Consider the following 21,187-nt stretch of genomic DNA (forward strand, 5'->3'; position numbering starts at 1 on the left):
AATAGACTCCTTTAAATTTCCCAGTGAAATGCATTTTATTGTATTTTATAAACAAGAAACTTCCAACAAACTCAGTTTACACACTTATCGTGTTTTATTTTTGTAGGAGCCTGGTTGGTTAAGTGTGTACCAGTACATATACACATCTTACTCAACAGATGACATACAGTACTATGAAGCCCCTATAAAAAGGCAGCAAAGCAGAATCCTCACCATCATTCCTCCTGCTGCTCTTGTTGTACCACTTTGTTTAAACAATCCAATAAACCAATATACATACAATATACACACTACTATAAGGTCAGCAAATAGCCAACGACACCAAAGCTCATTGAAAGGTCAATTGACCCTTTATTCTTGGGTAGATCTGGCTAGATTGAATCTGGTGGTAGTTGATCAGTTAGGTGGATGTACTGTAAATGGGAATATAAATGATTGGGTATATGCCACCTAGACCACTAAAATTAGGAAATAATTTAGTGTCACTTCAGTCCACACAAACCAAAACAGATACCATGGTGGTTTTAAACGCACCAAACTACCAGATCAGCCATATCCAGGGCAAACAGGACGAGTGTTTGGGGTTGGTTCTGCCAACTCCCACCAGGCCTTCAATTTAAAGTAAGGGATGTTGTTCCTTTATTGCTTTCATTTCTGCTAGTTTGTTTACATGCTGGCTGGGAGTTTCTGTACCCTTTTCTTGGTTGAAATTCCTGTCCTTTTAAACTCCAACTTCTCTAGGATGTATTCTTTCTTGCACTCCTCGAAGAAGACAGGGTCTCTGTAGCTAGTGGAAGAGAGTAAATCAACAAAATTATTAACATGGCTTTTATTAGCAGTAATAGCGCTGTACTGAGAACCATTGCAAAAATAATTAGCACCACAACAGTGGAGAGTAACAAAAGATGGAATGCACTCAAGGCAGAACAAAGTGACAAATAAACCAAAGTCCAAAGATTAAAAGAGATTAATACTGTAAGAAAGACCATCTAAACCACCAGGATTTTGTTCCCTTTTAAACGTTTTATACATTCATAATACATCTGCAGAAAGTATGACTAAAAGCAACTTTACAAACGAATGCCAGAGTATGCTGAAATGCTTTATGCTAAATTCAAACCATGTGTTCTTAATTACACATAGTAGTATAATATGCAATACAACATGGTAAAATATGAGTCAAAATTTGACCCTTAATGGTCTATTTTTACGGGGATCGGCTGTGTATCCGCTTTATTCAAGATTCAAAAGATTGATTTGTCACTCATACAAGTATGTGTGCTAAATGTTGGTGTGGCATGCTCTGCCAGACTGTGATAATATAATAAAACAAGTCTATGTAAAATGTGTGTCAGTGTGAAAAGTGTTTAGAACTTTAAATAACCGTGTATTATTATATCGTTGCCGTTGGGTGGAAGCCTTGCATGTCCAAAACCGTGACTTTTCAGGAAATGTGTTCCAATGGATCCAATGTAGTTATTATTTTTGTCACAACAAGCTCTTGTTGAGACTTTTCTTTGCTTAAATATTTATAAATGCCACAGACAGACTTAACCACTTTCAAAATGTTTTCAAAATAGCTAAAAGGGGTCTCGTGACACTATTGTAAGAATTTACGAATAAACATAAAACGTAGAAATACAAGGTTTCTGCCCCGACAGCAATGATACGTGTCTAAGTGCAAGGAAAACTGTAAAAACACTCACTGTATTGTGAGGCACTCCTTCAAGGCAGCATTCTCTTCCCGACACTTAAACACCATGAAGAAACCGGCATCCTTACAGCAATGGTTGAAGGCTGGCATGAGGGAAGAGAGACAGAGGGAATAGAGTAAGTAGAAACTAAGTCATTATTACCACAAGCAAAGCTCACCTCAACCCTAAAATGATCTATGAATAATCTACCCTTCAAGTCTACAGATAAACTACCCCTCAGCCTATAGTACAAGCAGCTTTAACCAAAAAGAAAATATGACCCGATTTTGGCAGTCTGGGACCTGGTCTGGTCAAACTGAAGTCATAATGCCAGTCAAGTCCTCTTATCGAGTCAAAATCTGTGTTTCCTTGTTGGCCATTGTGGTTGGATCTGTGTCACCAGAGGCCGGCGCATGCTACCATTTTCGGTGGTCACCTTATCACCACATTGGTTTGAAAACTACAACATGACGTCACTGAGGCGCGGTGATGAGCTGCCCACCGCTCATCCAGACACATTTCTGTTTTTACTGACCGAACTCACCGCTGGCTCGCTCGAGCGGCATTCCGGGCAGTGTGATTGGCCTAGAAGTTGGGTGGGCGGTCCCCCTTTCTTTTGCAGGCACAGGGCCATTTCTACCCTTTCTGCCTCGTCTTCCATTCTCTCCAAATTTTTCTCTCCGTTTCTTCCTCCATTTTGTCCCCCACAATGCACAGTGAGCTCTGTTTACGGAAGACCGATTTCAGAGTGGGCGGGGTGGCGCGTCTGAACCAGAGAGAGGCGGGGTCAATCCTTAAGGACATCACCCCGAGTATGAGTGCCTAGTATCCAAACCACCATTTCTGTGATCACTCTATCACCTAAAAGGTGGTAGGGTGACCACCTCATTTGGTAGCACGCAGGGGCCTTGGATACAGTAGTTTTGCACCAGTCAACCCACCGCAACCCAAGGATATTTGCCACCAGGTTTCAAATATAGGCTACTCATTATTAATCATGCATTAAAGGATGTGTATCACTGGTTTCTTTCTAAATTGGCCTGAAAAAACATCAATAGACCACAAGGGGAGGTAAATGTAAATTCCCGTCGAAAGGAGGCGTCATTCACTGCCGCCGTTTTTTCTTTTTCTCCTTTGTACATATGTATTTGTTGATGACATGAATTATTGTGTTCCTTTTTTATGCTATGTTGATGAATTGAATACATAGGACCACAATGTAAACAAGTCCCCAGGACTTTTCTGTGTTATGCTTGTAGCCTTAATGTCTTACTGTACCAAGTGCTGTTTACATTTCCGACTAATAAAGTATTCAATCAATCAAGCTCCATCAGGTCAAAGGCTTGACAATTAATAACATGTTCTGAGAGTCTAGGTAACGTAGTCAGGGATAACTGGCCCTACATTAATAGTGTATGGCACCCCCTAAAGCCCTTGAATATGACTGAAGACATGATTGTTCAATGTGATTATGGTAAGCTTACATTTCATATCATTACTATCACACACCATACAGTAAGACCTCCAGTGCCATTTAAGGTCGACGTACGACCCTTAAGTCCGCATTAGGAACGGAGGGAGAGACAAAAGGGGGTGGGGGGTTTGTCAGTCGAATATGTCATCCGTCGCTCAGAGCTCAACCTGACGTACGTTCACCGTACGTCCAACTACAATACCTCTGGCGACAACTGACAACTGCAGGGGCAGTTAATTACACGTAAGAAACGTTAAGAGACTTCATACCACTGACGTAATAACTGTACAAAAATGTCTCAACCCCGACGTACGTTAAACCCTACAGGAGCCTTAAACTTTCACCAGCAAAATTCGTGTGGAAATTGTGAATCGATTTGGAATAGTTGATAATTCGCGATTTTTACATGAATAAATGTTTTCCAACACCCCTACTATTAATATGTAAGGCATAACACATATCTAATTGTATCTAATTTACAACATTTGTTGTATGTCATCTCACCCATCGTGAGATGGGTCATACCGTGTTATTCTGGTGTCAAACAAGGCAAAGAAAGGGTGGGCTAAATGTGGTCACTCTCTGTTATGCTTATAAGGAAAGGCTAACAGCTTCACTGGATGCATGTATCACTAAGCAGTGTCCTGGTTTAGCGGTGCACTGGAGATGAAAGGTGCTAGGTTCCGAGTGTAAAAGAGGTGTTGAAGGCTTTGAGTCTTCACCCAGTTAGCAAGCTTTTTCTCAAGGCCTTAATTATCCACCAGGTCCCCCCTCAGCCTTCTCCATCCAAACACTGCAACGCCCTCACAAATCCTCTGTAAACAACCAACCGACCATCATAATTACCTTTATCATCATCATCTGTATGGTTATCACACAGACACTTTCATCAGGATGCAGATGTCAAAAACCTCAGCAAAAGCAATTTGTTGAAGCAAAGCAGTGCGACTAATCTAATCAGCAATTCCCACAACTCTGTCCCTGGGTACTAATAGAGGCTGCAAAGCATGGTCTTTCTGGGCGCATATCATTAGGCATGTTGAAGGCCAGATTATAGGCCTTCCACTATACATTTTTGCTTTATGCAATTTGAAAGTTTTATTTCATAAATGGCCTGCTGGCCCAGAAATACAGATTTGTAATTAAACAAATAATCGAGAAGAACGGAAATCGATCGAACTGTTGAGACCCTGGCCTACACTCTGGGCCATCTGACTGCATGTTCCACAGTTAAATATTGCCGGAGAAATCAAACCCAGCACAACATATTATAATTTCACATTATTGTCCTGTTAATTACGGCTACAACTTCAATGTTTCATAAGCCCTGTGTATCATAGTTGAGAGTCAGTTGCAGCAGACGGCGCTTTGCATGCCTGCAGTTTACTGCTGTAACTCACACAAGCGTCAAGCGTGCTCACATCAGTCTGCAGTGGCATCAAATTTAGAGGTTAACAGCCTTTCTTCTGTGGTTACTGGTTTTATTATAATGTTTTGTGAAAAGTGAAGGAAGGGCATAAACAGGATGTCCTGGTGTGTGTAACCACAGGAGTAAAATCTGCAAAGACATCTGCAGATTAACGCCAACATGTAGACAAGACATTCATCGTTACATACTGTATGATCGCCTCATTTTCACAACCAGACTGAAACAGATAAATGTTCTGTGTATATAAAATGCTGCTGCCCCATGTCCCTCCTTCTCCTACTTAACTTTACACTGATTGAGCCGAACTTCAAGTACTTCTACTTGCCCCAAATATCTACTTGCCCTGCCTAGGGGCTACCGTTGCCAGTCATATCCTTTCCTTTTATGCCCATATATGGAGTTACGTATCAAGCATGCCCAAATATGTAGTCTAGGCCGGTCTATGACGTCATATTGATTACTTCAGCGTACTCTGGGAGATCCACTGATCCGACGGCTTCCCACTCAGTGCATCACGCACTTGGGTCCTCTGCAATACGTCGGTCGGCATATCGGCCAGATCGGCGGTTCTGGACAAACTGGACATGCCTATATGGGCGTATCGGTAAGTTTGGCAGTTCTGGACAACGGCCTATGCGCCAAACCGCACAGCACAGCACTCCCTCTGTATTCTGTTACTGCATTGTCTCTTTCTTGCCTCAAATGTTTTCAAAAACATTCTTAACACATTCTTAACACTGCCAGGAATTAATTCATTCATTCATCATCTTTGCCAGCGTTTTTACCTTATTTTGAAGATCCACGGAAGCCACGATGTGAACACGGATGTAAACAATTAATCTCAAGCAGTACAGCAAAAAACAACACAACCGTGGAAATACAATCATATAACATCTGCAAAAGCTTGTTCAAATAATAGCGTTTTAAGGTTGTTCTTAAAAATGTCCACAAAGGCTGCAGTTCTCAAGACCTGTGGAAGAGCATTTCAAAGCTTGGGAGCTACAGCCTGAAAGGCTCCGTCACCTTTTGTTCTTAAATTAGCAGACCTTAGGGCCGTTCCCTGGCACATAACGTGGGACCAGGTCAGTTAGGTATTCCGGGGCGTGACCATGCAAAGCTCTATAGGTGAGCACCAGGACCTTGAAATGGACCCTAAAGTTTACAGGAAGCCAGTGTAAAGAGGCCAGGACTGAAGTGATGTGGCACCTTCTGCTGGACCTGGTCAACAGTCTGGCAGCAGCATTTTGAATTAGCTGGAGGCGGTCCATGGTTGATTTATTGAGGCAGGTGAAAAGTGAATTGCAATAATCCAAGGGTGAGGAGACAAATGCATGGGTAATCACTCTCAAGTTCTGGGAGGGAGACAATTGAGTTTCGCAATGTTCCTAAGGTGGAAGAAACATGTCCGGGTAACTGATTTGATGTGTGTGTCAAGATGCATGGACTGATCAAAGTTAACACCAAGGTTTCTGAGGTTGGGGGGCGCACATCGTCTCTGAGGGAACCAATAACATCAACCACCTTAGGAACAATGCTGTCAGGGGCAACAATAAGCACCTCAGTTTTGGCTTCATTTAGCTGGAGGAAATTGTTTGACAAGTACTAAATGTGTCCTAGTGGTAGCATATAAAGTGCAAATAAGTTGGTCCAAAGACCAAGCCCTGTGGGACACGACAGGAACGGGGAACAGAATCTGACACATGTGGGCCCACAGCTACTGAGAATCGTCTACCTGTAAGGTAGGAGGCAAACCAGTCAAGGGCAGTCCCAGTGACCCCTACCTGATCCCTGAGCCTATCTATAAAAACATTGTGATCAATTGTGTCAAAAGCAGCACTCATGTCAAGGATAGATCATTTACCAACATCAGATGACATCAATAGGTCATTGGACACTCTAAGAAGAGCTGTCTCAGTGGAATGCATTGTCTAAAACCAGATTGAAACTTATCTAAAATGTTGTGACAATTTAAAACTGTTAAAAGTTGGTTAGCAACAATTTTCTCTAAAATCTTGGAAATAAAAAGGAAGCTTAGAAATAGGCCGGCAGTTAGCATGAAGTCCAGGATCTAATCCATGCTTTTTTAAGAGCGACGTTACAATAGCCGTTTTAAAATAGGAGCGGACATGGCCTGAAATCAGCGAGAGGTTAATGATGTTGAGTAGAGAGGGGCCCATAGAGCCCAAAACATCCTTTAAAAGAGTAGTTGGAATCACATCAACTGGGCTGGAGGACATTTTCATGGTGCTCACAAGCTTTGTTAACTGATGGAGGGAAATGGGTTCAAAGTGGTTCAGGATTGACTGGTGGTTGGGGCCTAGATGAGGGGTGGGAGCAGCGGGGGTTATGCCTGCCCTAATACTGGCAACCTTGTTCACAAAAAAGTTAAGGAAGTTGTTGCAGTCATTGACAGAGAAGACAGGAGGGTCGGGTGTTGGTGGACTGACGATGTTATTAATAGTGTCAAAGAGGACTTTGGGGTTACGCTTACTGGATAAAATGAGTTTGGCAAAAAAGGCAGTTCTCGCAGCCTTAACCATAGAATTAAAATCAATTAAAAGTGATTTAAGCTGTATGCGGTGCAGACTACGGCTAGGGGTAAAGTGTTGTGTGCTTTTAGAGTCAGCATTGATTCATTGATTGATTTGTCAGACTGATTCATTTAATTTATTTGGTGATGAAAAAGAAAGGCCACATCAGCTCTTCTAACAGCATCGACATCACACAAACATCACAGAGGATAAAAACTATTATTATAAAAAAAATCACATTATAACGTGATACAACTCTTGTTAAAACCAGATTTTTCTTTTTCTTTCGTGACATGGCAACAATACGCTTCCACACTATTCTATCACATCCATTCATTATGGGGGTCATTATGTTCCTGCTAGGTCAGTGGTTACAATGGTGAGGCTAGTGTCTTTGAACAGTCACATCAGTAAATGTTACGTACGTAGAGCAAGAGCATGTGGTGTGTGTGGTATTTGCCTATTTCACACTGAAATACTAAAAGACCAGGTTTTTGGGAGGTTATTTTGATGTAGATTACAAGCATATTAAAAGCTCATCATAGGCAGAAACAGAAGGACAGCCACACAGTCAACATCTGTAATGAGGGCAATCACAGCAGTTCTATTTCACCATTCAGGAGTGTAACAAATAATAACACACAATCAATCTAAACTGTGGACCTCTTCCTGGGGTCCACAGATAAAAACACAATTAATAAAAAGTCAGTTATGGACAATCAACACCCTACTCCCTCCCATAACCACAACATAAAAGAATACCAGGCGTCCTTCAATATACTGTAGCCAACCAATAATCACTGTTGATTATAGCATCATTTATTCCATTATCTCATAACATGTGAAACCTCTAACTGTTTCTAAAACTGTTTTGCTAGTTGCCGTTATAGTGGGTGACAATATTATTCCATTGTGTAACCACACACACCGAGAAATTAAGTCTAAAAAACATTATACTTCAGCTTGGCTATTCAGCCTAATAATGATCTAGTCAGAACTACTGTATGTCCAAAATAAAACATTAAAATAATAATAATAATAATAATAATAATAAGCAACTGGTCTGGCTATGTGACCACATGCGAGTATGAGCATGAATAACTATACTAAGGCAAAACTGTTTCATGAAGAAAACGTTACACAGAGTATGCGGTGTGTGGTTTAACACTATATGCCTATTTCGCCGTGAAACACTAAAAAGACGTAAGGTTTTTTGGAGGTTATTTCGATGTGGAGAAGCATATTAAAATCTCATCTCAGACAGAAACTGAAAGAGAGGCTTGCAGCCTGCTCCTCACGTCCTTCCCCCACAAACACATAAACAAGTCCAGTCCGAACAGAAACATACAGAGAATGTGATGAGCAAAAAAGAGATGAGGGGTTTGAGGTGTGAAAGTGAGGCATGTGCAGTGAGGGGGGTTTCCACTACTCTCACACCTCAAGCTGCCTGTGTGTGGTCTTGAGCGGTGGGCGTGCAGTAGGCAGTAGGCATACTGGCCTGTGTGTTCAGGTTGTTTGAAACCACATCGCCTACTCCAAAACTTGATAGCTGATGTTCTGCAGCAAATGTGCAGGACACAGGCTTTAGCAACACCGTGCAAATAAAGAGGACTTTTTTTCCCAGTGTGGACTGCGGACACAAGGTTAAAATAATGCCAGCTAAAATACATGTTCCTGATTACTAGATATATTGTGATGACAATTATTAATCACAACTGTCAGTCTTGATTTTGGGAAGATTCTCTTATTAGATGTAGACAAGATAGTATTCATCTTGTCTACATCTATTAAAGATTTGGGCTAACGACCTAGGGACAGTTTTAGATATAAAACAAGAACGAAATGACAAAAGTCATATTCTACCAGGTGCTCTCTGTGTGTGTGTGTGTGTGTGTGTGTGTGTGTGTGTGTGTGTGTGTGTGATTGTTTTCATAGACCTGATCTACTTGTTTTTCGCCAAACCTGGCAACATTGAATATGCGACGGTAAACGCTAATAATGTTTTTTATATAAGTGGTGGCAACATTTTTAGACACCACACGGGTCTTCCGAACAATAGCGAAGATTGAAGTCAGTGTGAACATGGCCAAATAATAACTTAATAGCCAAACTAGGTCTAATGAAGCACGCTAGCATTTAGGCTAACTCTGTTCCCTGAGGCAGCAGTGCAACTTGCACTGTCTGCAACTGTTGCAGTGTGAAAGAGGGGAGCGGAGGGCGGTTACTGCGGAGTCTCCCCATTGGCTTAAAGGAGTGAAGGACAGCCATGACAGCCAATGATGAATAGGTGGCGACTAGGTGTCGACTAGGTATCGAATGATGATGATTAGTCTGACTGTTTGTAGACTCAGGCGCTCTTCGAGCACCTGGTAAAAATATCTGTCAGAATACATTTACAAGTGGAGAATAGAAAATCAAGGAGGCGAAGTTTAAGTTTATTCATGTATGCATCAATAAGGATGCAATCTCCTCAAAACATATATATGTAGTTTATTTAGACTAATCAATTAGGGTAACCGATTTAAATTTCTTTGGTGCGACTCACGTCGCACCAAAAAAGGGGAAAAAAATAAAACAGACTTGTGCATCACTAGCGTTGTGTGTGAGTGAGGGACATTACGTTACAATGGGGATTTGTGCAAGCAACGTGTTTGTGCCATCAGAAATAGGACTACATTTCAGGATACATTGAAGAGAAGGCACATGCCAGCTGTGCCTTTTATACAGATGTCGTTTCAAGTTCATCTCTGTGACTACCTCCGTTGTCGCCTCAAAGGCGCCAAAAAAATACCCATCTCCACACCTAGAGCTGGGCGATATTGACAAAAAAGGCCTATATTTTTGGATAGATGAGATTTTGGGTGCTTTCAATTGATGTTTGTTCATTGTCCTTTTCACTCAGCTACCGTCTAACAGCCTAATACGTTTGTTATATATGTAGTTCAATATAGCCCAGCTCTATCTTGCCTAGTACAATACCATCATCACTTTACTAAGCATGGCAAAATAATTTTACTGACAACATAAAGAGTCTCTTGCTGCTCACACACACCTTCAACGTTTTGAACACATCGATCCTTGGCTTTCTCCCTCATCATCTTTGGAATCAGGACATCTGTCTCCACATGTCTCAGGTTCCTTTCTGAAAGAAGAAGAAAGACCACCGCCATCATCAACAGTGGTGGGAAAAGTACTCAACTACTTTCAAATGGCCAAAATGTATATAGGGCTACTGTAATAATAATAAAAATCTACAAAGTAACTAGTAATTGAAGTTACCTAATAATTGTAGTAAAAGTATAATATTTGCCTTATAGGGATGTGTAGAATAGAGTAGAAGTAAAAGTACTGGAAATTGGAAATTGGAAATACTCCAGTAAAGAAAAAATACCTCAAAATTGTATTTAAGTACAGTACTTGAGTACTTGGTTACTTTACACCAGCGGTTCTCAACCTTTTCAGGCCGTGAAAATAATCATATTTGAACTGGGGATGCCCCCACCCTGATTCCACAGATAAATATTTTGAAAATAGCTGATCTACAAGCTCACAACGAGCTTGCAGATCGTCTATTTATTAATTTATTTATTAATTTTTGCCTCTTATATTATTTGACAATTTGGCCAATGTTTAACCAGTTTTTATAGTATAGTTTATTGATTACTTTATGTAGTAATAAAATTCTTCTTTTTTCATTCAATTTCATCCAATATTGACACGATATGGAACCTAAAAGGTAATGATGGGCGTTCAATGCAAGTATCTCTGTGTAAAAGTCAAACTCGTCCGCGTTATCAGCTAAAGCCAGATAACGTTACCTAAATTATTAAACCAGAACGCTCGCCCCAAAACACACACGCCCGGGTCGCCCCCCTTTATTTCACGGACCGCTCGCCCCCAGTGATTGTTGTATTCTTGTATTCGTTTTACTGAGGTTAGGGTAAAACTATGTGTTTTACAGTTTAACCTCAGTAAAACTATAGCATTTATGAATAAGGCTAGGTTTAAGCATGGTTTTGCTGAGGTTACGTTTAGGAATACCTGGTGGCGACCGTTCGGAGGTCGCCGGAGTAGACCCAGGGCGAGGGTGTTTTGGGGCGAGCGTTCTTGTATTCTAGTTAGCTTAGCTTAGTTTAGCTGCGTTACACACATAGACCGGTTACACACTCAATCTAATGCTGTTCGGTGAAGTGTTGGTACTCGCGACTTTAGCACGTTGTCATGGAAGCCTTCAGTCAATATTCTAAATGAATCTCAAGCATTTAATAGAGAGTGAATAGATTGTATTACCTATCCGAGCATAGTCTGCATCCATTTCCATTTCCATTATAACAAGCAAAACATTACCAAACAAACGGAACCAATGTGACCTCTCCTCCAAGCAACATTCAAACACTTCCGCTGACGTAACAACTGAGGACTCCTAGAAAACTACAATTCCCAGGCAAAACACACCCAGAGAGGTCAGCTAGAAATGTATTTTAGTAATTTTACCCTTATTTTTAACTATGATTTTGCTACTACGACTGTGCAGTGTGCACCACCATATCGAAATGGGAAACACTAATATGAATTATTTAACTTACGAAATGACGTATTTAAGCAGATGTAGATTGATGTAAAAATCTATTTAAATTATTGTATTAATCCCATTAGGGCACGGGCCCTATCTTGGCCAACCCACTATTTGGGGATTCAGCATGGCGCAAGGGGCGTTCCCTTGCAAAAGTTGCTATCTTCGGACACCAGCCCTTATCCCTAAAACACTGCGCTAGTACCCATTACATTATGCATAGGTGTGGTTTGGGGAATAAAACCAATCACTGTGCCAATGCCATATGCCCAGTGGTGTAAAGTAACTAAGTACATTTACTCAAGTACTGTACTTAAGTACAGTTTTGAGGTACTTTTACTTTACTGGAGTATTTCCAATTGTCTATACTTTTACTTCTACTCCACAGGCAAATATTGTACTTTTACTCCACTACAATTATTTGAAAGCCTTAGTTACTAGTTACTTTGCAGATATACATTATTATATTATAAAACATACATTAACCACTTTAGCCCTATTTTATACATAGGCTATTTTCAAACATTTTAGTACTTTTACTTTTGGTACTTTAAGTACATTTTGATGCCAATACTTTTGTACTTTTACTCAAGTACCTTTTGAATTCCGGACTTTTATTTGTAACAGAGTACTTCTACATTGCAGTATTGATACTTTTACTTAAGTAATACATTTGAGTACTTTTTCCACCACTGCGAACAAGCCATTGTCCCCAGTGCAATCTTTCGCTCTCCCTCTCTGCCCATGGAAGAGTGACGTTGCCTTGGAATAAAATTATATTTGATACACAGAATTATCACTCACACATTGCTGGTTATAGAAAACTTTAAATTACAGCAATCGCTTGTGTTCTGGTGTGGTTATAGCAAACGCAGGAAAGGCTAACGGGTAAAGCTTCGCCCAAGATAGGGCCCTTGTTCTCAAAGTGGGGTCCGGGAACCCCTGGGGGTCCGTGAGGGGGTTCCAGGGGGTCGCCAGCAGAATGAAGAACAATCATGAACCCTAGTGTCCCTATTCTGGGACGAACATTTGGAAAAAAATATCAGATTTAACAAGCTCACGACATTGTGTGACTCGTTGTTTGCTTGTAGATCTGCAATTTTCAGCAATGAGATTTGGTGTAGGCCCTAGAGGGGGAAAAAGGAGCAGACCTAGTATAGATGCCTGGGGGACCCCGGTCAACTACGCATAGGGTTTGAGTGGTTTCAACATTAAACACCTTTATTTTTTGGTTATAAGAAAATAGCCGATCTAAGCTCAATGCAAGATTTTCTTCTCCCATGGGGATTCCCTGGCACAAAATCCTTTCAAATGGCGTCCATGGCCAAATACAGTTCATGTAAATTTTGGCATATTTGACATGAAAATGTTTGAGAAGCATTAGGGACATTAGTTTCGAGCAGATTGTAAAACACACAAATTGGCTATGCTCTCACTGAGGCATGATTGACTTCCATGGGAATACCATCAAACATAAACCCCAATCATAGTGTACTTTCAATTAAGCCATTTGTATTATTATTTATGAACATATTTCAATGTCATATTTTATGTGATAAGGCATAAGGCATGTGGGAGTCAAGATAGCAAAGAGCATTTCTGTTATAAACAAGGCAAAACACAGCCTCAATACAAAATCGCTACATATCCTGTACTGCACCATGATATTACCATACCTAACCTACTGTGGAAAAAGTATGGGGAAATACATACAAAACAGCAATTCATTCTCTGTCCATTCTAAAAAAAAGAGCCATAAGAGTCATACACAATACTGGGTACCGTGATCACACAAACATTCTCTTTTTGAATTCCCACATTCTAAAGTTCCCTGATCTGGTCAAATTCAAAACAGCCCAAGTCATGTACAGAGCAAGAAACAAATCACTTCCAACCAATGTACAGAACAGATTCCCAGATAAAGAGAGTAACTAGTAAAAACCGCCAGTCTGAACTACCCTCAAGATCATGTGTCTTTCATCTTGCGGAGTGTCACTGTGGAGTGGGCTAGCCGATGATATTCAACAAAGTATTAACATTTATCAATTCAAAAGGAAAATAAAAAATGTATATCTTTTACGTCTACAAACAGGAAGAAAGTCAATCAACTAATGGCTACTAGACTGAACATTTATTTTCATATACTGTATCATTATATTAACCTAATAATAATACATAACAAAAGTATTGACAACACCTTATAACATACCCTAAATTATACCTTAATGAATATATAGTTACTGCAATTATTATATTGTTCTATTGTAATTATTATCATACTTTCAAGTAGATCTGCGCCACCCATTCCACAGTGACACCCGTGCTCTGTATAGCTCTTTGCCATCTTGTCTCTCACGTGAGAGAGAGAGAGAGAGAGAGAGTTGTGAGTGTGCGTGAGAGAGAGTGAGGGTCACATGTGTGGGAGGGTATGCTGTATGTATGTATGTGTGGAAAAACACCATGTTAAGTATGTATTCTTGAAGTGTGCCGTAAACACTGTGACAATTTAATTTATTTATGCAAATTGGGACAGGTTTAGGGCTCGATAAGCATTATGCTTCTCCCTGTCCACTTTTTTGGCATCTTGGACACCTTATTATGTCAAATGGATGTGACAACTTGTACCGTGGACCTTTTGAGATTGTGCCTTGTTCTCAATTGCACTGTTTGTACTAGCCTGGTTCCAGACCATAGACCCCGCCCACTCTCTGAGTGGACTGCTCCAGCTTCAGGCTGATATCAGGCTACTGTTGTACATTACACAGACATGTATTAATTTTGTTGTCCAAAAATTGCTGAAAATAAACTGAACTGAATATGTCAAATCCAAGTGTTATGAGAGCACAAAATGCTTTCTCTCCTTCATTTGTATTGTTTAAATTCAGGGCAGGTATTTACCTCCACTGGCTTAAAGGTAAGGATTTTATTCACTTGAAGCTGCTCATTGTTAAGGGTTGCACTTGCACAGATTGTTTGGATGAACTGGTGCACTTTAAATCTACCCATATATGTTCACCTGGAAATGTGATACCATATAAATGCACGTTTCTGTCAGAAAGGTTACAATAAGATCTAACCACACTGTACTTTAAGCGTGTACTAGAGCGCAGCCTGCAGCTTTGACCACAATCAGCTATGAGGTATAGACATGCTGTCTGGATCCCATGTGAAGTAGTCACACCTGCTCAGTGACACCGGCAGATACAAGCATGAGATTCATGTACTGTACACTCCCTAATGCCATTTGCCCTGTCAATGCACACACAAACAAACAAACACACACACCCACACACAGAGACACACCGCTACCAGCAGGCAAGAAAGAAATGCAGCATCTGTCTGCTAAGCTCTCACAGCTCTCTGGCCCATAAACATGACGGCGCTCCCAGACTCCGCTGTGGAGCACCACAGTCTCAAGGTTTAGCAAGTCCTTTTCATCTATCAGTATCAAACAAAAGGCAGTAAGAAAAACAAGGTGCTTACCACAAGCAGGAAAAAGTTCTCACAACTGACGAGAGACCACAGTCTAAGTCTACCACCTACACACGAATGCACGCGAATGCTCTATCACCTGTGTGAAATGCACATTCATTGTCACCCGAGGACCTGAGGACAGAGACATGCATGTACCACAACCACAGCTTCCAAACAGCACACTCCTCTGTAAACTTTTTGACACTGGGGGGGGGTTATCTAGGGAGACTTTAGTTAAATCAAATTTCCAGAACCAACAGCATTGTGCCAGTTTTTCATGACAGAGCCAAGCAGCGCATAAAAATTACGCTCATGGGTCTATTTTTACACTTTGAGACTTCATTAACACTCCAGATTTTACTGCGTGCCTCTTGCGGATGCTTCTTTATTACAAGACCAGGTTGGCATGCTGACTGATATGGCAGAGGCCTGGGTTTCTCACCCACCGATCCAATATTACCCGAGCAGCAGGGCTTCATGAACCTGGCAGAAGGGAGGTTAGCAAAGTTAAACCCTCTTACATCATGCCTCAGTGCCCGGGGGCCAACCCATGGTCACTCCAACTGTCCGCTGACGGGAACACAACAAGGCCCCTGTCAGAGAGTGTTAAAGGGTCACTGACACTAGACGCCTCCTGAAAGCCAGTCATTGATGGGTTGTTGCTGTTGTTGTTGTTGTTGTTCTTTTCATTTATTTGCTTTCTGCAGAAACATTGATTGATTGTTGAATACTTTATTAACACGATTGTTAATAGTACAGCCAGGTTAGTGCAGTCAAAGGTTGTGCTAAAAGGATAACACAAGATAATTGATAATGATGGTTTTGTGTGCTTTGATCAAATGGTATGTAATGGCCTCTGCTATTTTATTGGGCCTCTGAGCCTGTTGAATAGGGAGATAGGTTGTACAATGTTCTGGTTATTAACCCTTTAAAAGGTGAGGAGATGAGGGCAAGGAGCAACAGCTGACCAGATAAGATGTTTGAATTAATGGCCAGCTGAAACATAACATCATGATTTACGATTTACCTTCGATTCATTGTGCAGTCCCAATTATACAAGCGCATAAAAAGAAGGGGGGTAATATAGAAGGAAATGTCTGTTATTAGAATAGGCTCCAAGAGAGGATTTAGCTAATCACATTAATTCATTATTACGTTAATTAAAGCAGAAATAGATGCTGACAGTGGTTTTGATGAAGAGGATGCCAAAGCTTGCAGCTTAGTTTGACTTATTTGCCTCAATCCCCACGACTCCATTCTTACAGTCTGTGACTTCCAAGACGTCGTGCCGCGGCGACCAGCAGATGGGTTGTGGAGATGAGATTTTAGAGAGTGGTAAAGCCGGAGTGGTGGGGAGCCTCTTCAGGGTCGATGGAAAGCAAATAATCCAACGGCTCGGGTGATGGGATTACAAACCTGTCGGCGGACCTCAACTGTTGAGTCCTGCTGTGGGGCGCCTTCCACAGGTCACCGGCATCAAATTTGGCAGCAGAAATTCTTCTATCAAAATGTATGATGATGACAGGAGCACGACGAGCATTGTGACAGGAGAATGACGACTCCGAGTAATGTTGTAGCTTTTTACTCATGGTTTTGTTTTTGTAGTGTGTGCGTGCGTGCATGGGGGGGGGGGGGGGCGTGTGTACGTGCATGTGAGTGTGTAATGGTGACACTGCTAGATTTCTGACGTAAAGGGATAGTTCACTGAACTTCACTCAGAAAAAAAAAAAGTTTTTTGTGGAGACTTGAATTCATGGATATTTTTTAGTTTTTGTCGAATTCCTAAGCCAATAATTTGATGACCAGCGGACCGGTAGGCAGCGGTTCCGGTAAGAGACACAAAGGATACTCTTTGTGTCTCCTACCGGAACCGCTGCCGGTCATCAAATGATTGGCTTAGGAATGCGACAAAAACTAAAAAATATCCATGAATTCAAGTCTCCATGGGGTGAGTAATCGATAGAAAAAAAGTAATTTTGGGGGTGAACTATCCCTTTAAGATCAACATAAGAAAACATACTGCTGTCTTTAGTGGTGGCCAAAGACCAGAATCCCTTCATTCCATTTCCATCCCTTTTCACATTATCACACATTTTCGCTATTGATCGCATTACCCCATGTCTGTTTTTAAATTAGTTAAATCTAACATGTCACAAAGGTAAGATTTTACATTTTAGACATTACAGCGATCAAATCATCATCCTTTCATGTCACATTCTCTCAGGTCTTCTGTACTGATGGCATGATGAGTTGCAGATTGTAGTATTTTACATCTTTCACACAATGAAAGCAGTGGACATTAAATGTAAAAAATCTAAGGTGAAAAACTAATTAATTTATTTATACATTAAAAAATATTATATTATAATTATAATTAGAATAAAATTGTCTTTGGGTAAATCCCCTTCTTTATAGTAGATCACAGTGATGTTGTCTTTTTGTTTATCTTGGCTCTGCTCTTGTTGGTGCCACCCGAGTGGTGTCAGGATGCATTTCCTTTCAACCAAATGAAGGGGTCTGCCACTGCGCCACAATCTGCACCCGCTTCTCAGGCAGGCTAAACCCTTTGACACCACCGTTTTTAATTAAAATTACATTACGAGTAATCAGCCGGAAGAGTTGGGAATGGAGGTCAGAAGAGTGGGGGTGGGGTGGGGGTTTGTTAGTGGGGTTGCATGATGGGGGATAGGGGGAATTTTGATTATAAACCTGATATATGCTTTACCAGTCCATAGAATCTGCTGTGGTTCTATTGCCAGGCCAGGACCGTTTGTGTCCTTTTGGAAATGCTCTCTGACACTAACACCGACGATGTTACAACGCATTAAAGACTTTCTCACTTGTCTTTACATTAAATTGCCGCACAAAACTCAATATGATGTCTCCCACCCCGGACATGACACTTTAACCCATTGAGACCTGAAGCCGATTCTACATGTCTCCTAAATCTCAACAGTATTCTGAAAAACGTATGTTTCTATATCAGTGGTGCTCAATCTTTTTCATGTCAAGGACCCCCAAAATTATATGTATTTGGCCGCAGACCCCCATCAAAATATTTCGTTCCAGGGACCCCCCAGAAGCAAAGATTTGAGTTAAAAATGTTCGCTTTAAAAGTATTTATATTCAAAGATTTGCACACATTTTCACGATTTTTCAAAAATAGCAGATCTACAAGCTCGTAGCGCGGCACTCGGTGCCGCGCTACGAGCTTGTATATCTGCTATTTTTGAATAGCCAAAGTGTAAAATAATGCTTTTTAGCTCAAATCAAAAAATGACACAGTTCCAGGTCTTAATGGGTTAATAGAATCTGATACAGTATTTACAAAAGTTAAGGGTATGGGCCAAGGGAAGATGATGGTCATCCATCCTAAGTATCCCTGAGTCCACTGCCACCCCTGCAGTATAGGAATAATATTTATTGAACTCTCACCTGTTTTAACCAAATGAGCACTAGCATCCCTATTGTCGGGTGGACGTTCAGCAAACTATCAGATTTACAAGCTCTTTCACAGCGCGTCACAATGTGCTGTGACTGTGAGCTTGTAGAACAGCTATTTTCAGCAACGAGAGTTTGTGTGGTCAACTAAGTATATAGGTTTTAAGTTAAAGAAGCCAAACAAGCCAGCATAGACTTGCTTTTCCACCATTTAATGTGACAAAGTTTCAATCCTGTGTGGATCTCCATCATGTCTCTTGATATGAAACAACATCATTCCTTTCCTCTTCAGGTTGAATATCTATGGGTTTTTGTACTGTATATGGCAATAATATATTTTGTTCCCTTCAATTAGACTACTGTAACGCTGTTTTGTCCTTCCCAGTCAATCTGGGAAGCAAAAAAAAGAAAAGCTCTGGAGCTCTTAATCTGTCTTGAGAGATTACTTCCCAGTAAATGCTAAGACAAGATTTTTTTTTGACAGAAATAGGGCTTGCAGACAAGTCTGTATTGGTAAAGCCAGAAAATAAAATGTTAATAAGACTCTCTTGCTAGGAGAGTTGTAGAAAGAAGGATTCATAGACCCCATTCGTTCTCACTTGAGAACCTCTCGCCAAGATAATTATGAGCATTATGAAAGCACAGTAGAAGAAACCCATGTGGAAGTGGAAGAACCCCACCAAAAGAATAGATAGCCAGGGAAAGAAAATTACTTTTCCCCTCTACCTTCGCTTTATGCCCCTGTTAACAAGAAACAAGTCGACATCAGCTGAATGATGTCGATGGATGATGAGGCCTTCTTCAGGAGACATCCTGGGGCTTTTGCTTGGGAACAAGGGAACAAGGAAGATGACTCAATTTCTCTGTGTCTTCGCCATTCATTAAGACAGCGGACCTTTGACCGTTCCACAAAGACTCGAGTATTTCCTTTACACAGTGCAATGTGGTAAAAAAAGAGAGACGAGGAAGAGAAGAAAAGAAAACATATGAAGATGTCATTTGAATAGGTACTTTTGAACAATAAGAGAACATCTTGTCTTTTGATAAAGTTTTTTTCTTTATGTGTCTCATTGTTTTCTCTCTAGTACCTGGTGTTCTCTAGGCTTATAAACCCCTGTTGCCGGCAATGCACAATGGGTGCCTGAATGCAGTTAATTATCAAAAAATAAAACTTGTACCTGTTGAAAAGGCATCCTCGTTTGCTTGTCTCATTAATGCCAACAATGAGCAGCCATCATGGATTTGCCAGAGGACACCGCATACTGTGGATGGGCTTTCAGACGCATCCCTAATAAGAATGCAGTGGTAAGAGCTCCACTGAATGCACACAGGGTAGAAGGACATACAATGAAAGGGGAAAGGGGGAGAAAAAAAACATCTTTTACCTCTCCATCTATAATTACTCCAAATGAAGAATGGGCTGGAGAAATGGCCAGGGAGCCATTCCATTATGACAGAAAGAACCCATCACACAGAGAAGGCAAAGCTCAAGATCGCTAGTTTTTTTTTTGGCTGGGGGCGGGGGGGTGGGGGATGATGGGTAAAAGAGAAGTTTTTCAAATCTTTCAGAAGTAATGATGTGTGCACTTGTTTGTGTGTATGTGTGGGTGCACGCTAATGGACATTCACTACTATAAGTATAAAGCGTGAATTATTGAGTTAGAAAGTTGGGTTGGGGTCATGGGTTGATTGTGATTAATACAGTATGTTATGGTGTTTATCATTACTTTATATATGTGTTAATGGTTATGGGAACCATGGGCGATAGGGGTTGTTGCTCATGATCCATGGGTTTTAAGACCATTTTGGCTGCAAATAAACTCGTTTCTGCATAACATCATTTTCATGGCGCTTCCTTTAAATCTTCAATCAACCGGTCATTACAGTGGGATTAGTGGGATCATGGCCGGGCTGGAAGAAATCAAAGAATTCCTATGGCACCCACATAGCCTCACCGGCGAGCTACTAAAAGAGTATCCGCCGACAACCCCAGGAGCCTCTGACTGCTTGCCTCTGTGGCATGCCATCTAGAGCAGTGGTTCTCAACCTTTTTCAGGCCGTGATCCCCCAAAATAATCATATTTGAACTGGGGACCCCCCACCCTGACAAGCACTTGGAATTGTAGGAGTTGAGGCATTACATTTAGTTTGACTCAGTTCCACAGATAAATATTGTGAAAATAGCTACAAGCTTGTAGATCAGCTATATACAAATTTTAAAAAATCTCTTTACTTATATTATTTGACAATTTGGCCAATGTTTGACCAGTTTTTATAGTATAGTTTGTTGATTAGTTTGATGCAGTAATCATCAAATGTGATTACCTTTTTAATACCTAAAAGAAAAGAAAGAAAGAAAAAGACCATTGCTGCATCAAAAGTAATCAACAAACTATAAAAACTGGTCAAACATTGGCCAAACTGTCAAATAATATAAGAAAGTGGCAAAAAAAAGAAAATAGCCAATCTACAATCTTGTAGATCGGAGTTGCGAGGCATTGTGAACTTGTAGATCTACTATTTTCACAATATTTATCTGTGGAACAAAATGCCTCAACTCCTACAATTCCA

At 40.7% G+C, this 21,187-nt stretch overlaps 1 protein-coding gene across 1 annotated transcript; it reads right to left on the bottom strand.

Moving 5' to 3' along the window:
• Positions 1 to 194: 194 nt before the first annotated feature.
• Positions 195 to 11,515, bottom strand: LOC308084029 (COX assembly mitochondrial protein homolog). The gene is made up of 4 exons (XM_080426496.1): positions 11,419 to 11,515; positions 10,181 to 10,270; positions 1,707 to 1,797; positions 195 to 787 (listed from the first exon to the last, which is right to left on the bottom strand). The coding sequence occupies exons 1-4, from the start codon at positions 11,453 to 11,455 to the stop codon at positions 667 to 669; spliced, it is 339 nt and encodes a 112-aa protein (XP_080282622.1). The 5' UTR covers positions 11,456 to 11,515; the 3' UTR covers positions 195 to 666.
• Positions 11,516 to 21,187: the final 9,672 nt, after the last annotated feature.

The sequence above is a fragment of the Gymnoscopelus braueri genome (genome assembly GCF_963280865.1).
Source record: "Gymnoscopelus braueri genome assembly, chromosome: 4".
In the NCBI taxonomy this organism is placed as follows: Eukaryota; Metazoa; Chordata; class Actinopteri; order Myctophiformes; family Myctophidae; genus Gymnoscopelus; species Gymnoscopelus braueri.

Coding starts and splice junctions, on each gene's coding strand:
- LOC308084029 (XM_080426496.1), bottom strand. CDS start 11,455: ATGGAAATGGAAATGGATGCAGACTATGCTCGGATAG. Junction 10,271..11,418: donor TGCAGACTATGCTCGGATAG/GTAATACAATCT, acceptor TTCTTCTTTCAG/AAAGGAACCTGAGACATGTG. Junction 788..1,706: donor AAGGAGTGCCTCACAATACA/GTGAGTGTTTTT, acceptor CTCTTCCACTAG/CTACAGAGACCCTGTCTTCT.